This window comes from Rhinolophus sinicus, linkage group LG06 (assembly GCF_036562045.2).
Source record: "Rhinolophus sinicus isolate RSC01 linkage group LG06, ASM3656204v1, whole genome shotgun sequence".
NCBI lineage: Eukaryota > Metazoa > Chordata > Mammalia > Chiroptera > Rhinolophidae > Rhinolophus > Rhinolophus sinicus.
Window position 1 is genome coordinate 142056716 of NC_133756.1, and position 17760 is coordinate 142074475.

Below are 17760 nucleotides of genomic sequence, written 5' to 3' on the forward strand. Positions count from 1 at the left end.
ATGGTTTTGGTAATTAGACAGTTTAGTTTAACCTGGGAATACGCAAAAACAAATTAAACAATCAATTAGTAACACCTAGAAGCTCAAAAAATACTGGAAAATAACCAACAGAGTATTTGAAAAGCCAAATATGCCAGATGAACTTAGTATCTTTTTCTGACAGAATGACAGGTCATATTATCAAGTAAAAAGTGAACAGCATAACCTGTTTCAATGTTGTAAGCCTTTTTATTCTATTCCCCAATCCAGTACAGAAAACAAGTGGTTTAAGAAGAAAAGGATTAAAAAACTGGCCTCGATACTAAACCAATGACTATAGACACATCTCTTTCTTGAGAACCTGTTTCAGAACTGAGTCAATATCGTTACTGATGACTCGTCAGGAATCTTGGCCTCCTTTATGTTTTGGCTCCATCACATCAGATCCCTGAGATCTCTGAAATTTAAAAAATGTATTCCCTTAGTTTTCTTTCCTCCTTGTTGACCTTTCTTTTCCCTAGGGATCTAAAATGACTTGCATCAATTAAGTGGTGCTGCACCTATTTTAGGCAGAAATTTTGAGAGGGAAAACTTTGTGAATTAATTAAAAGGATCTTCTACTCATATGACTAGAGAAAGGGGTAACTAAACAGAGTGGTGTTTAAATATAAGTGCGCATAACAGACTGGAAACTTGAAGAATGTGAAGAATAGCTGTTACTTGGTTAGATCAGATAATGTAAAGAAGATCAAGGTGTAGAGTCAAGAAACGAACCCAATTTTCAAGAATTATCTTCTTGTGTATCCCGTGACCAGCTGCTTAGTACTCAAGGGGATTAGAAGCACAAGGATGGCAGAAAGAGACCCCAGCTGGGAAAAGTCAAACATCTGGTCTGTTAGAAATCAGTCAAGAGCCAACACTGTTGAACTGAGCTTCCTCTTGGACCAGGAGAATTGTTGTTCCTCATTATATAATTAACATCTCTATTTTCCCAACCTCTGTTAACAATAAAAATAATAATCTATATATCTTAGAAAGAAAAAAATTGGGTACTGAATTGTTTGTTCAATCTTAACAATCTTTTTGAACCTAAATACCTTAGAAATAACCAATCAGGGATGCTCTCAAATTAGAGAGGGAAGCATGCCTCTTGGGGCATCAAGAAGGAAAGAGTCAGGGGTGGGAGGGGCGGGAGGTAAGTAATCTCCCTCTGCTCTCTTTTCCTCCCTCTCTTCACCTAGGACAGTCCAGAATGTTTAGTGGAGATACGTGCATTATCAAAGAGTTTCGTCAGACATAACTGATTTCATTTTATAACTAAAAAACAGTAAGAACAAAGGGAAAATATTTATAGTTATCAAGCCAGCACTATAATAAATTATTTATTTTAATAACTGAAGAAAAAAATAAACTAAAAAAAATAATAATAATCCTGCAGCTTCAGCACACATGAAGCCAATGAACTGTATTTAAGACCACTGGACCTGGGCCAAGAAGGCCTGCAGTTCGGATCTTAGTTTGGGGCCAGAACTGGGGAACATGCTAAACATTTTGGGGTTCATTTTCTGTCTAAAAAAGGCACAGAGGAATGATAGAATGGGGAACTCTAAAGTTCTTCCATCTCTAAAATTGTAGCCATTTAGAGTTTTCACATGTAGGAGCTAATGTAGTGTGACAAAAATGCCAAAGATGTGGTGTCAGCTGACTTGAGCTTGAATCTTGCCTCTGCCCCTTCCCAGTCTTATTTCCTTACGTGTATATCAATAGAATCTGCCTTACTGTAATGCTGGGTCTCACCTCCCGCTCCCCGCACAAGAACGCAAGATATGGTGAGGCCAAAAAGGAACACCAACAGAGCCATGGATGGGGGGTTCATACCACTATATTCTCTTGGCGGCTGGTCGAGACACAAAAGTAAACATCCACCAGTACCCCAAGAGTGGGGTCTTCCTGCACCCCAGTCTCACGGTGGCCAGGCAAGACACAGGAAGTAGGATCCACACGATCCGCAATCTACCATCCATGCTTGCTAACCCCACTTGCTAGCCACAATCCACGCTTGCTAGCGTAGCCACAGCAGTTATATTAATGGCTAATGGCTAACTGGTTACAGCTAATGGCTAACAAGTCACAGCTGATGGGCATCTACTACCTGAGCCAGCAACTTCACACGTGAGGCCAAGAGCCTGGAAACTGCTCTCTGGGATTCTGTTCCCACATTCTACCCCTCCAGGGTCTTGCCTCACAATCTACATGATTAGCGTCTTCCGCAAGGTGCCATGTATCAGGAACCCAGCTCATGAGAAAAAGTTTCAGTCCAGTCCAAGTAATGTCCCAGGGTAGCCTTCATTGTCCACCTACCCTCTGAGCACAGCCAGGGTTCTCAGGGTACCGCCAGTCTTTCTGGGCACAGCCAGGGTTCCTCAGGGTACTGTAATGTAACAATAATAGCTCACAGCCAAGGTGCCTACATATTCTTGATGGCGGCCATTTGAGACACAGGAAGTAAACATCCATCCGCCTGCACTCCAACAAAGGGTCTTCCTGCACCACAGTCTTGCTGGCGGCCAGCAAGACACAGGAAGCAAATATCCGCCAGTTCTACCACATGGTGGCATGTTCCCAAGCAAACAGTCAAGTGGTCCATCAAATCAGGGATGGAAGGCAATTCCCCATAGCCCACAGTCATTCGCCAGGGCTGTGGACTGGCCCCACAACGTGTGCCGGTTCTGCAGGGCGAGGGCTCCAAGTCCTCCCCAACCTGGGGGTGAGGGATGACCATGACCTCACCCGCATCCTCCACCAAGGACTTAGCAAGCGTTTCCTCCTGAGACTACAAGTCCCGGACCTGGGCTGCCTCAGCAAGCACTTCCCAATCCACATGGCCGCAATGACCTTCGCTTTCTCAGGCCTATGCTGGTTGGAGAACCGTCCACATGTTTCCACCCCTCCACAGGGGTCCAGCTCTCCGGCAGCTGCTTCTCATGGGCTTCCTGAGACAGAGTGTTTGTAGGCACAAACTGCTCCACCGCCCTTCGGAGAGCTGTGGCCGGCACCGTACCTTGCTCGCTGCACCATCTGTCATGCAGGGACTCAGGTCTCACTCGCCGCACAGAATGCAGGATACGGTGAGGCCAAAAGGGAACACCAACAGAGCCATGGATAAGGGCTCATACCACTATATTCTCGATGGCGGCTGGTCGAGACACAAAAGCAAATATCCGCCAGTACCCCAACAGGGGATCTTCCTGCACCCCAGTCTCATTGGCGGCTGGGTGCAACACAGGAAGTAGGATCCACACGATCCGCAATCCACCATCCACGCTTGCTAACCCCACTTGCTAACCGCAATCCGAAATTCACTTCTCTGCCAACCAACGAACCCCCCTTGCTAGCCGCAATCCATGCTTGCTAATGTAGCTACGGCAGTTATATTAGTAGCTAATGGCTAACTGGTTACAGCTGATGGCCAACTAGCCACAGCTGACGGCCATCTACTACCCAAGCCAGCAGCTTTCCACATTAGGCCGAGAGCCTGGAAACTGCTCTCTGGGACTCTGTCCCTACACTTGCCTACTTTATAGGATTGTTATATGGATCATATATGGATTGTTATACAAGAAATGTGAAAGTGCTTATTATAAACAGTAGTCCTCACTTTTGTATTTTGCTCTACATCCTGCACTGTCTAAGATGGAATGTGTTCCAAAAACACCTTGATATCAGAGAAGATGCAGCTATTTACAATTTACAATTTAGGAGTGTTTGTTTCCTCAGCTGTAGATCTGCTAAAACTGCCATGGTCAGACAGCCCAGGTTCCTATGAACTCAGCTATGAGTAGCTGCTCTCTGCCCTAGGAAAAATATGTAAGATTTCTAAACCAATTCCTTTCAGGGAAAAAGTGGAGACTTTATCCAAAAGTCAAGTACCTATGTTGGCTGGTGGTATGTTAAAAGGGGAAAGAGAAGAAAAGGAGAAAGAGAAGGAAAGGAGTTGGCAGCGCTGGGAATTACCATTTTGATTCTGTAAAGCGTGCTACCGTGTTTCCCCGAAAATAAGCCCTACCCTCAAAATAAGCCCCAGTTAAGATCGTCAGCCATACGGACGCATTTAGTATGTTATGACGATGTTCCAGAAGATGACATGACTGTATTTGAATAAATGTAGATTGTTGTACATGAAAAAATAAGACATCCCATGAAAATAGGCCCTATTGCATCTTTTGGAGCAAAAATTAATATGAGACCCGGTTTTATTTTCGGGGAAATACGGTAGTTGAATCTGCTCTATAGATGAAGGAGGTCGCTGTGGAACAAAATCTTAGGAGGTCATAAGACATCAAGAATGATATATTCAAAAAGCTTAGCCAGTAAAAATATTACTAAATTGGACTACTAACTGCTAGGGTCTTGACCCTTTTAACTAATAATTTGCTTTAATCATTATGATATCTGACTTTTCCCTAAGCAAATATGTAATGAATTTCAGATGGCTCTCCACAACTTTTCAGAACACGAAAAGTTCATTTGTGAAGATTGCCACTTTTACTTTTAATATGAATATCTATCTATCTATCTATCTATCTATCTATATCTATATATCTGTATCTATATCATCTATCTATCTATATACATACATATAATGGGACTATATAATGTTGAATATAAAATAAGGAGAATTTCTAAGGATGCAAATAATCCATTTTTATTAATCCATAATCATATAGATTATGACTTTCAAAAACAGAGATGGATCCAGGATGGCATGCCTCTGTAAGAGATGGTATATAAACCACAGAGCAAACCATAGCAAGAAGGTCAAAAGACAGGACTAAAGCCAGACATCGTCTCTTTAATGCAATGAAATTCAACTCAATTCATTATGTATTGATTCTCAACTAATATCTATAGAGAGATACCAAAATATAACTTACCAAATATATTTCTAATCTTTTCAAATGCTTTAAGTTTGCCAATTCTCCCTGTACTGAAAACTATTATCTGGTTTCTGGACCAAACTTTGCTCTAAGTCCAAGGCTGGGAACCAAGTAATAACAGCACTTAAGTCCTGATGATGGGTGTAGCTTTATCTATCTAAAGTAAGAAGCTGGGGACACAGGATATACCTTGGACTAAGACCGAAAGAACTGTTACAAAGGACCTAGCAAAACCTCTTTTTATATTTGGTTAAAATTTTTTGTTTTACTTCTCTTTTCCAAGATTACCTGACTTGAACTTGAGACTAAGATCAATTTCTAAGTATATCTTTCTCTATATTGATATATCTGAATAATATATATATATATATATATATATATATATATATATCAATAAAATTCACTCTCATTTTCTAAATTAAGAGTTTTAAAATTCTAAATTTAAATACCTATATGTACATTGTACTGTGGAATAATTTTTCCTTTTCTTATACTGAAATAAGAAAACTTATTTAAGTTACCCCAAATACAGATAGACACTAAACAAAATTAATTTAATATTTATAGACTAGCATTGCAGAATAGGATTTACATTATAGACAAAGATTTTTAAAAATCATATAGCCTTTCAAATTAATATATCTGACTGTCTTTCTCTAATGCTCCTGCTTCACCTGCAGCACATCAGACAAGGTAATAATTTATGATAATCATATGAAAATATACAATTAATATTCATCACCTCTCATTCCTCATCACTTTCGATGATCAGTAATGCAGAGTGAAAATGCTGTCAGATTTCTAATTGCTTTGTAATGGACTTGAAACAGGGAAATCATTAAAGGCAAACAATCTGTCATTTGTCTGTTACTTTATCTATCACACAAAAAAACTCATTAAAGAAATTGCTAATGAGCTACGAAAGACTATACTCATGGTGCTTCTACAATAGATTAAAAAGTAATACTTTGAATTGCTTAAAATATTTTTAAAATATGATATTTTTGTAGAAATTCATCAGAAAAGATGTATTCTTCAGTATATTTTTTAAGCTGTGTGGTTTCATTATTTTGGCATCTAATCCATCATTGCAGAAATCCCTTTAGCATATAAGATTTGTTTTTCATCAGTCTCTAAATAATTAAACTGAAAGACTGCAAGTAGCTAAATGCTAAATGTGTTTATTACTAGTATGCTGACTCAAGTAATAAAAAATAGTGCTATAGTAACCCTGATGCTAAGTGAAGAATATATTTTCAAATTTGATATTTACCCTCATATCTCTTTAGATTTGAACTGTACAGGTGGCAATGCTTCATTCATCTTAAATAATCATTATACAAATATTATATTCAACTATTGAAATTGAGCATAATATTACACTCTGTATAATATCAACTATTTTGAAATTTGTGCAGATATTAACCAACACTAAAATGTTTCTTCAAATAATTTGAGAAAGGAAAACAAACCAAATTAAATTTGTACTGTATGAAAAAAAAAGAAACTGTTATAAAGACACTAGTTTTAAAAACAACTAGGCATAAACACACAAACAACCCAGAAATGTTTTGTTATATAGTCCAGTTAGCAGCTTAGTAATAAAGTCAAACTTATTTTCAATATATAGACCTATTCATATGTATTGGAATATAAACAAATGTATAAGCCTAAACTCAATGACAAGTTCAGCCAGGTACCATTGTTGATAAACAAGAGTGAATTCCAAGCTAACTTCCAAAGGTTCCCTAACGCTCTGGGAACACCTTCATTATATTCTCTAATTGACTTAAACAGACTTCGTATCAACTGTATAACACATTTTAACCCACAAATTAACACCCATTGATCATTCAGATTAACCTATCTTCTGCGAGTCAATTACATGACAAAAACAAAATTAAATTTCAAAAAATTTAGGTTTAAAAACTGAAATGGAAAAGGGAGAATGCTTTTTAAAAAGAGCATACAAATGTATATCACCACATGGCTGGAAGACATCATTACAAGGTTCAAACTTTGAGAGAACTGGAAAGCTCACAGAGAAGTCACAGTGGTCATAAGAACAACCAGAGAGGGGTAAAGAGGTGAATTGGGGAAATAAAAAGTTGGTATTACTAAAGAGAAATATAAGATGGATTATATACAGTACATTTAATAGGTTCATAGAAAGGTTGAAACATCAGACATGAAGAAGTTAGGAAGACAGGAACAAAAAGAAAATCCCAGATAAGATAAAGACCCAAAAAAGGTGTGAAACAAGCTTGAAAGAACACTGACACAATTGAAGTAAAACAAACATACAAGAAAAACACAGTAACAGGGGTGGTGACAACGAAAAGTATTTACCTCTTTGTCTCTCTTGCTTAGTGCACTGCCTTACTCAAACTCAAAGTTCGTTGATGATTACTGCTGAAAAGACAAGAGAATAGATCGAGTGAAGACAACCAACCAGGGGGAAAAATGCAAAAGTAAAAAAAACATTTCTAAAAGATGAGGTAGGGTTGTTCATTAGAGCTGATTCTCAATACTGTCTAAAGCTTTATAATACTCTGCCAAAAAAAAGAAAAAAGGAAGTTTCTCTAATTCTAGCCATTCATCTCTCCCCTCAGTCAAAATATTAAACTTAACACTTCATACGTCTTCTTGGATTAGCCTCACTTTGATTCAGGGATTTCAATCATTCAAGTAATCTGCCTTATTCTATTTCTGTAACTATAACAAGTTATTAACTATCACAGTCCCTGTACTTCCTCTGGCATAGTATTTCCCACAGTTATTTCAGTTGCTTGTTTAATTGTCTACCCAGATAAACTCGAAGCTTTTAAAAGGACTACAGCCAACTCTGTCTTGTGTCTCTTGTATGTAACAGAGTGTGGGACATAAACACTCAATAAATACTTGTTGATTGAATGAGTAAGTGAATGAAAGCTCTATATGTACTATATCAGTGTGTGTGCGTGTGTGTGTGTGTATTTTACCTCATCACTAATTAATTCTTGGTTGTTTTTCTATCTTCCCAGTAGATTCTAAGTTGTTCTATGAGCAATCATTGAATTTTAGAACATAAACATAATATTCTGTGGTACTTAAATACAACTTAAGTCACTAATATGAAAATCCTAAAAATTCGGAGATCAATAAGATCAAGGAAATTAAAGAAGAGTTGGTGATGAAATGCAGCAAGAGCCAAGTAAATATAATCCTAGGATAACAAAATATTAGGAGAAATATATTGCAAATATTGTCCACCATTAAGAAACACAATTTACTAGTATGATCTCAAATTAAGAATTTGTTAATGTGTGGTGAACATTCGTTAAGTTTACGGGTAGGCAACTACTCAAATGATAAACTGAAGAAGAATGTGATTTTTTTTTTTTTTTGCTATTACTACAACCAAGGGTCTTAAACCCCTGATATACCTATATCTATATATCTATAGGTATAGCTACCTCTAGATATAGTACTTGATCAATCATTTTGGAATCCAATATTTAATATGTGCCTACTTTGCTTATATTAGATGCTGATGACACAGGAAGTAAGAGGTTTTTGCCCATCCTTTTAATTTATCTTGCAAACTAAAGTATAGCTCAAGAAACATTTGGGTTTGGTTTTATTTTCCAGTTCAACAGTTTGTGACTTTTATTTGCTCTGTTTGGAAATTTCTAAAATACTGCTATGAATATCAAAACAAGTATCTCACTATTAATAATAATAACAATAGCTAATCTTTACTGAGTACTTACTACTTTCAGGCACTATTTTCTCATTTAATCCTCACAACAAACCTGTGAGGGAGATACTATTATTCCTGTTTTACAGAGGAAGAAACCAAGACACATAACCAGTATGAGACAGAGGCTGGATTCAAACCTATACAGTCTGACTCCAGAGTTCATGCTCTTAACCACTATGCTAACACAGTTTATATTAGTTATATTAGTTTTACATAAAATGGATAAATTACCTTCTTAAAATACTATAGTAAGAAACAATCCTATTATAGGTACACATCATTAGAACTCCAGAGAATGTGGCAAGATAGCTGGTGCTTAGTTTCCCTGAGAGGTGTTCCAGCCCTCAGAGAGCTTACCATCCAATTAGAGAATCAGAATATACATTTAAACTGTATAATAATATACTGTGGGATAGTAGGACCGCAAATGATGAGTACACATAGGACTCGTTATGAAAGTTGAAAAGAATGACTTTTTAAGGTCATCATAAAAGGCTTGATGGAAGACACAGGCCTTAAAGGAGGGATAAAACTGGTAGGGGGAAGAGAAGAGCTAGGGTGTTATAAGCAAGGGGAACCATCTGAACAAAATTATGGATGAAGTACCAAGAAAAGATCCAACTGTTTAAACTTTCGTGTGTGGAGGTAATAAGCGATGAGGCTGGAAAACGAAGAATCATACTGCAGAGGTAACTGAATACCTGGTTAAGGAGTTAGAACTTTATCCTCTAGACCTGCCTTGTCAATACAGTAGTCACCGGTTAGATGTGGCTAGTAAGCACTTGAAATGTGGCTCGTACAAATTGGGATGCACTGTACAGGTAAAATACACAACAGTTTTGAAGATTCAGAATGAAAAAAAAGAATGTACTAGATCTCAATAATTTTTATATTGATTATATTTTAAAATGATCATACTCTGGATATATTGGGTTAAAATATACTATTAAAATTCATTTCACCTAATTCTAATGATGTTACTTTTTACTTTCCTAACATGGCTAGTGGGAAATTTAAAATCACACATGTGGTTTGCATTTGTGGCTTACATTATACTTTTATTGGACAGGTCTGCTCTAGAAAGTGAAAAAAAAATGAAGGAAGATGAATGAGCAGGGATTCATGTAAAAAGGGTTTTAAGAAGTTTATTCTAGAATAAATCAATGCAAATTTAGATTGTAAGACAACTGATCTAGTTTTTCAATAAGCCAATTGCAGAAAAAGAAAAACAAAACAAAAATAAAAAAACAAGGTAGTAGTGGAAAAGCATGACTATTACAGCTTAAAAGATATTTAAGAGAACAAACAAATGCAATGTATAGATCTTGTTTGGATCCTGATTGAAGCAAATTAACCATGAAAAACATTTCTGAGAGAACTAAGGAAATGTAAATAAGGACTAGATATTAGATGACATCAATGAATCATCGATCATTTGGGCAGTAAAATAACATTATGGAGATGAAAGAAAAAATTGCAAACTAAAGTATGTTGAGATGAAATGACACAACATTTGGGATTTTCTGGGGGGAAAAATAAGTGTATCTTTTACTTTCCAAACAAGAAAGGAAAAAAGAAAAGGAGAGAGAGAAAGAGAGGAAGGAAGGAAGGAAGGAAGGAAGGAAGGAAGGAAGGAAGGAAGGAAGGAAGGGATGGAATTGGGAAAACTGAGGTACTGTGATTAGACTTTTCAAAATTTGATTAAGAAAAGGAATAAAAGAGATAATACAATATCTTAATGGAATCACAAATCAAGATGAAGTGCTCTTTATGTAAAAACTGGAAGACCTGAGTGTAATTATATAGGGGAGGACTAAGCAGTGGAAAGGAGGAGTTTGAGGGCTGGAAAAGTTAGAGATGGTCTCATTTGGACAGTACTGTATAGGAACGTATTCAGAACAACACTTCACCCTGTCACTTAACGTATTTCCTTAGGGCGACACAGAAGGCATGTTGGAACCAGGACTAAAACCAGATCTTTTGACTTAGTATAATACTCTTCGTGCCTACTTTTAAACATGAAAAAAATCTATGGAGAACATAATCTCTACTTTTGGTTTTAGATTTGTTAACGTTGCCCTGTCCTTCAGTTACTCTTTATAGTTCATGCCATTATTAAATAATTGACCATATTATTTTATTTTATGTGCTTGATTTTATCTTGACTGCTTCCCAAACTGAGATTTGGTAGAAGATAAAAAAGAAGGAAAGCAAATCTAAGCAGTAACAACAACGAAACAACTTCAACATCTCCAAGTGAAATTAAATCTCGCTGCTAAGAATTAAGATGCAGGATGGCCAGATGGCTCAGTTGGTTAGAGCCCGAGCTCTCAGCAACAAGGTTGATGGTTCAATTCCTGAATGGGATGGTGGGCTGCACCCCTTATAACTAAAGATTCAAACGGGCAACTGGACTTGGAGCTGAGCTGCGCCTTCCACGGCTAGACTGAAGGACAACAGCTTGGAGCTGATGCGCCTCTGTTCCCCAATATTCCCCAATTAAAAAAATAAATAATAAGGTGCAGTTTTCACCTCAGGGTACAATGCAAGGAAGAGAGGTCAATGTCAGGTAAGCAGCACAGAGAAGAGATAATAAAAGGGAGCAACAGAACCGGAAAAGGGGAGAGGAGGGGGAAAATTAACAAAAAACCTACAGTGCCCATTTGGAGTGCCCAACAGCTACCTCAAAGCGGAGCAATTTATTCCGCTTTCTCTTTAAGCTACATACACACACACACATATATATGTATACATACACACACACACACACATATATAGTCATGGATATATATATATATATATATATATATATATATATATATATATATATATATGGTCATGGCTGCCTTGGGAATATGTAGACTTGCTAAGAGCCCCCGTTCTGTTGCTGTCCAATTAGCTACCGGTATTTGCGTTTGATCTTTGGTTTGCATCCTCAACTACAAAGCGGGAATAATGACACCTGTCATACTTTCCTCACTGGGTTGAAGCGAAAGTGAAGCAAGATAGTAAATGTGAAAGGTCTTTGACAATTTTTTTTTTTATTTTGTAAGGCAGTTGCTAAGATTTAAAAGAAACAATTAGACTGAACGTCTTTTCCAGAAAAAAATAAAGATAAAAACTGAAAAGAAAAACTTTACTTGGCATAGGTTTTAGTCCTCTTAATTTTTGAAAGAGAACATTCATAGGTTTTAGTCCTCTTAATTTTTGAGAGAGGAACCAGTTTTCCTCATCCTTCTCACCACCCCCTCACAAAACACTCCTACCCCCCGGACCGCCCCCACCATCCTACCCTTCGCCATAGTACATTCACCAACCACAAAAGGACTGGGAGCAGCGCTGGGTAGGGTTAGCGGGGGAAGCTTTGGGGAAGACGGAGGAAGCCTGGGGGGAATGCTCACAGAGGAAGAGAGAGAAGCGACAGTCGCGGGGCTGGGACAAGAGGGAGTTTAGACCGACAAGGACGCTTTTTTTCCCCACAGCTCGGGCACTTACTTAATGCTTGCAAACTCCTTGGAAGCGGCGACTGGTTACTATAGCGACCGCGTCCCGGAGGGCGGAGCCGCGCTTCCGATCGGTGTCTCCGCCACTACAGCTCGACTAGAAACGTGGTCACGTCAGAGCAATGACTTCCGGCGGAAGAAGACGCCGATTCCGAATTTTGGCCGACAGCTTGCAAGGACTAGGTTCTGATTGCTCTATGAAGTTTGGTAAGTTTCATATCGCGTGAAGCCAGGAGAGGATACTCTCTTATGGCTGGGCGATAGAGCCGCCTGGGAATCCAATGGATTCCCAAGTCCCAATCTTGAGGAGGCCCCAGCTGTGTCGTTGAGTTTACAGCTGTGGGCAGAGGTTGCCTGGTTTCAGGGTCTTCTGGCGGGGTCTCACTCCTGTTGCCTGGTGAACAGCAGTATCCTCGAGGGGACAGTTTCCGGGACTCTGCGAGGTGTGAGCGCCTCTCTAATGACAGAGGGACTCGCTACTTCCCGGTGTTGACTGTCTATTTCTCATATTATTCTTTCAAGGTAAACTGGAGGAAAAGAAGTGAACTGGAAAACTTAAGAGAGACTGCTCCCAAATGCTTTATAATTCTTTGGTGTTTTCCTTTTTTATTTTTATTTTTTTAAATCATTGGTTTTGTAAACATTTATTAAGATCTTCCAGTGTATTTAGTGAGTACTTACTGTGTGCCACATTTACCATAAGACTAGCAGAAATACCTTCTTAGAGGGTCGTCCACCACTCGGGTTCATTATCAAATTCTGTTTTTTAATGCTGTTTTATATTCATTAAGATATAAGCGTATAACATGAAACATCTAACAGGTTTTCCATACTTTTCTGTACTCTTATACGTGATATTCTTGAGGCGTTTTAAATGAAAATGTAACTTCATCAGGTTTGCATTATATGATGATTTAAACAACTAAATATCGAAATATTTAAGAACTTAGAAAAACTGTACTTGCTTATTTGTTAGGTACACACAAACTAATGAATTTAATGAGTTGTCATCAATATTTCTATTTAGCTGATCTGAGAAGGCCCACTTCTTGTTCAATGAATGATGGCATTTGATCAGATAACAAAAAAAGATTGGTACAGCATTCTGGGAGCAAACCCATCTGCAAGTATGTCAGACCTAAAGCAAAAGTATCAAAAACTCGTATTAATGGTAAGTCTGTTCATTCAGATTTTAAATCACGGTGTGTGTGTGGGGGGAAGGAATCGTTCTTTTTTTTTTTCATGTCACCGGAAATTTAAGTTTCCATAAAATGGATATATAATATCAAACCAGGAATCAAAGTATTAATTTGGTTCATTGAAAATTTCAAACTGTGAAAAAAAAAGTTAATTTGAGGTGAGACAGATAGCATGGTTGTTTGGAGCAGGAGATCTGAGTTATGGTGATTGAGTTAGAATCCTGATTCTACCTCTAACTGTGAGAACTTGAACAAATTATTTTATCCTGTATGTGCCTGAGGGAGGATTAAATGAAATAATCCATGTAAAATGCTTAGAAGTGTGTCGTATAATAAGCAGCATTAGCATCCAATAGCTACTAGCTACATGTGGCCCTTGAGCACTTAAAATGTGGCTTAGTCTAAATTCAGCTATGTTGTAAATGTAAAATACAAATTAGATTTCAAAGATTTAGTACAAAAAATATATATACAAGTTTTTATGTTGATTACATATTGAAATAATATTTTTGGATATATTGGCTATTTTGCATATTCGGTACATAATATATATGCATATATTTGTATATATAAGGAAATATATTATCAAAATTATTCATCTTTTTACTTTTTTAACATTCATATGTGGCTTGCAAATAGTTTACGTTATATTTTTATTGAATAGTGACAGTTTAGGTTAGTTTTACAGCTTTTCACCCAACTCCATTCTGTGAAATGAGTCGTGGTATTTATAAACATATGGTATCTTTCTGAACTGTTATATTAATTTCTTTCCACCTATTTGTATGTTTTTTAAGCCAACATGAGTAGTTCTATAATGGTTTACGAAAAGAGTCAAGGACTATCACTTGTATAACATCTGTTGCTTCTCTAGTTTGTATCAAGTAAATCTATGAGATTTTACCATGACTGTTAGTGGTTTTTTTTTCTTTTAAAAAATTAATTTTTTATTAGTTTCAGGTGTACAAAACAATGTAATAGACATTTACACCCCTCACAAAGGGATAACTCCTCCCAATCTACTACCCCTCTGACATTGAATATGTTACAGTTCCATTGACTATATTCCCTATTCTGTATTCCACATCCTGTGGGGAGGGGGTTATATATATTTAAATATAGTTGAGATTCAGTATTACTCAAGTTCAGCTTCAGGTGTACAGCACAATGGATCTGGCTAAATTTTCAATTGCAGTTGACATACAATATTATACTAGTTTCAGTTGTACAATGTGGTGATTAGACATTTATATAACTTACAAAGTGATTGCCCCAATATGTCTAGTGCCCATCTGACACCATATGTAGTAATTACAGTATTACTGACTGTATTCCCTATGCTGTACTTTACATCCCTATCACTGTTTTTATAACTGTTAGTGTTTATTATGAAGGGACTGTAGATCTTTCACTGTCAGGAATGTATTACTATCGCTGCTTTAGATAATAAATTGGACTAAATTAAGATATTTTTTTGTCTCATAATTTTTAAGTTATCTAGTGGCCTTTAATTTGATAATGAGACGGCATTTACACTTAATGTGATAGCATCTGTCAAGTAGCAAAGTAAATGAACCTTGCTCACTTGATAGCTGTGTAGCAGAGAGTTCCAGTTGCTCTACATCTCACCAACATTTGATGCTATTAGTCTCTTTCATTTCATTATTGGGTTTTTTTCAATTTTGCCAACACTGACATTTTGGGCAGGATAAGTTTTTATGTGGTACAATCCTGTGCATTATAGGATATTTAGCAGCATTCTAGATACCAGTAATAACTAAAAATGTCTCCTAGGGGTCAAAATTGCCAACCTCTCTATTGAGAAACACTGCATAATTCTGTGTTTATAGTGATATCTCATTGTGGTTGCCATTTGTATTTCTCTGATCACTAATGTGATTCTTAGCCATTTGTATAATTTTCTTTTGTGAAGTGTCTCTTTAAAAAATTGAATATATTCTTTTTTTAAGTTCTTAACTTATTAGTCCTCTCATGAAAAATCTGCTCAATCACCATAGATAGTCACTGACAAATCTTTACTCCTTTTTGCCAGCACCAACATTGGCCTTTGCAGTCCCCCTAACTTTCTTCATTCTATTCTTGAGTTCCTTGTGCTGTGTTCTTGAAGTCTTTTTCTTGTCATACAGGCCAGGTCTTGCCAAGTCTATGTTTGGGTTCATTCTTCTTTGCATAATCCAAGGAATCATAAATCATGCCAGACCCACCACTAAAATGGGTTCTGAATCCAAATACAAAGATGACACCTGGTGTGGTCTTATACATTTTGGCTAGTTTTTCCCCAATTTCTGTCTTAGGCACTGTTGCCTTCCCAGGGTGAAGGACATCCATGACCATTTGTTTCCGTTGAAGTAATCTGTTGGTGATGAACTTCATGGTCTGGGTAATGTGTTTTTCATGATGGCGGCCGACCCTCAAGCAGCCAGAGAGGGAAAAACAAATATATGCTTGATACTGTGTATATTTTCTCCTAGTCTGTGGCTTGCCAGCTCATTTTCTTAATGTTTTTTTTTTTTTTTCAATGAGCAGAAGTTTTTTGTTTTGATGAAATACAATTTGTCAAATTTTTGTTTTATGGTTAGTATTATCTGTATCTTTTCTAAAAAGGTCATGAAAATATTTCCTGTGTTTTCTTCTAAAAGTTTTATAGTTTGCTTTTACTGTTAGACCTATGATTTTTGTATATGGTGTGAGATTGGAGGTTATGTTTTTGTTTTTCTCTCAAGAAGGGTATCAAGTTGTTCATTTATTGAAAAGATTTCACTCTCTCCATTGGATTATCTTGGCAATGTGGGTCTATTTCTGGATTCTATTCTATTTGATATATTTGTCTATCCTTTTACTAACACCTCTGTCTTGAATGCTGTAAGGCTGTAATCAGTTTCAAAGTCACATAAAGTTAAGTTCTTTGATTTTTTTTGTATTGTTTGTCCATTTTTTCTTCACTTGATTTTTTTTTGCTTTTGATTTTATTATATCCTTTCTTCTACTTACTTGCTTTACTTTTTCTAGCTTATTAATGTAGAAACATACATCATTGATTGTACACCTGTCTTCTTTTCTTATAGAGTCATTTAAAGCTGTAGATTTCTCTCTAAGCCAAAAGCAGTGTTTAGCTGCGTCCTACAAATTTTGATGTGAAACATTTTTAAAATTCTCCTATAGTAGTTTTCTTTGTCCAGTGGATTACTAGCACATACATTGTTCAATTTCTAAATGTTGGAAAAGGTTCAGATCTTTCTATTATTGATTTCTAATTTAATTCTGTTGTGGTTAGAGAATGTACTTTGGCATATGATCTATCTTGGTGAATGTCCCTATGTACTTGAAAAACGTGTACTCTATTACTGTTGGGTATAGTATTCTATAAATATCTATTAGGTCAGAGTGATGTGTTCTAATATTCTGTATTCTTATTTGTTTTTTTGTGTGTGTGTCTGTTTTTTCTTTTTCTGAGAGAACATTAACATCTAGAACTGTGATTCTGGATTTGTCTATTTCTCTCTTTAATTCTGTTAATTTTGGTTTTATGTATTTGGAGTCCTTTTTTTATTAGGTACATACACATGTATTTAAATTGTTAGGTCTTCATGAATTTGAACCTTTGATCATTATAAAATTCCCCTCTCTGTTTCTCATAGTACACTTCTTAAGGTCTATTTTGATATTAATACAGCTATGCCAGCTTTCTTTTTTTTCTTTTTATTAAAGTTTATTGGGGTGACAATGGTTAGTAAAGTTACATAGGTTTCAAGTGTACAATTCTGTAATACGTCATCTATATATCACATTGTGTGTTCACCATCCAGAGTCACTTCTCCTTTCATCACCATATATTTGATCCCTTTTACTCTCAGTTACCCCTCCCCTCTTACCCTCTGGTACCCACTAAACTATTGTCTATGAGTTTTTCTTTCTTTGTTTTATTCCTTTGTTGCTTTCAGTTTTGTATCCCACATATCAGTGAAATTATATGGTTCTCGACTTTTTTGGTCTTCTCTTAGCATAATAATCTCAAGTTCCATCCATGTTGTCTCAAATGGCACTATTTCATCTTCTCTTATGACAGAATAGTATTCCATTGTGTGTATATGACAGCTTTCTTATACTGTTTGTATGATACATCTTTTCCCATCTTTTCATTTTCAGTCTGTCTCTTCTATTTAAAGCGTGTTTTTGTGTGTGTGTAGTGAGTAATTGGGGCCTTAAAAAAAATTCTAGTCTGTCCATCTCTGCCTTTTTATTGGGGGTTGTTTAGTCCATTTACATTTTACCTCCAACTTTATTGATATGTAGTTGACATAACATTGTGGAAGTTTAAGGTGTACAAGATGACCATCGATACACACAAGTATTGCAAAATAATTGCTACAATAAGGTTA

General features: G+C 36.5%; 2 protein-coding genes and 1 pseudogene across 2 annotated transcripts in view; 1 reads left to right on the plus strand and 2 right to left on the minus strand.

Moving 5' to 3' along the window:
- Nucleotides 1-12245, minus strand: part of LOC109450800 (doublecortin domain-containing protein 1) — a 241412-nt gene extending 229167 nt beyond the window's left edge. The window contains exon 1 of the mRNA XM_074337083.1: nucleotides 12154-12245. The gene's annotated coding sequence lies outside the window, so the exon portion shown is untranslated. The remainder of the gene's footprint in view (nucleotides 1-12153) is intronic.
- Nucleotides 12246-12253: 8 nt separating this feature from the next.
- DNAJC24 (DnaJ heat shock protein family (Hsp40) member C24) overlaps nucleotides 12254-17760 on the plus strand; it is a 44105-nt gene continuing 38598 nt past the window's right edge. Inside the window, exons 1-2 of the mRNA XM_019738523.2 lie at nucleotides 12254-12368; nucleotides 13189-13332. Coding sequence (XP_019594082.2) covers nucleotides 13222-13332 — 111 coding nt within the window. The 5' untranslated portion in view covers nucleotides 12254-12368; nucleotides 13189-13221. The remainder of the gene's footprint in view (nucleotides 12369-13188; nucleotides 13333-17760) is intronic.
- On the minus strand, nucleotides 14264-15803 carry LOC141572254 (small ribosomal subunit protein eS24 pseudogene; annotated as a pseudogene).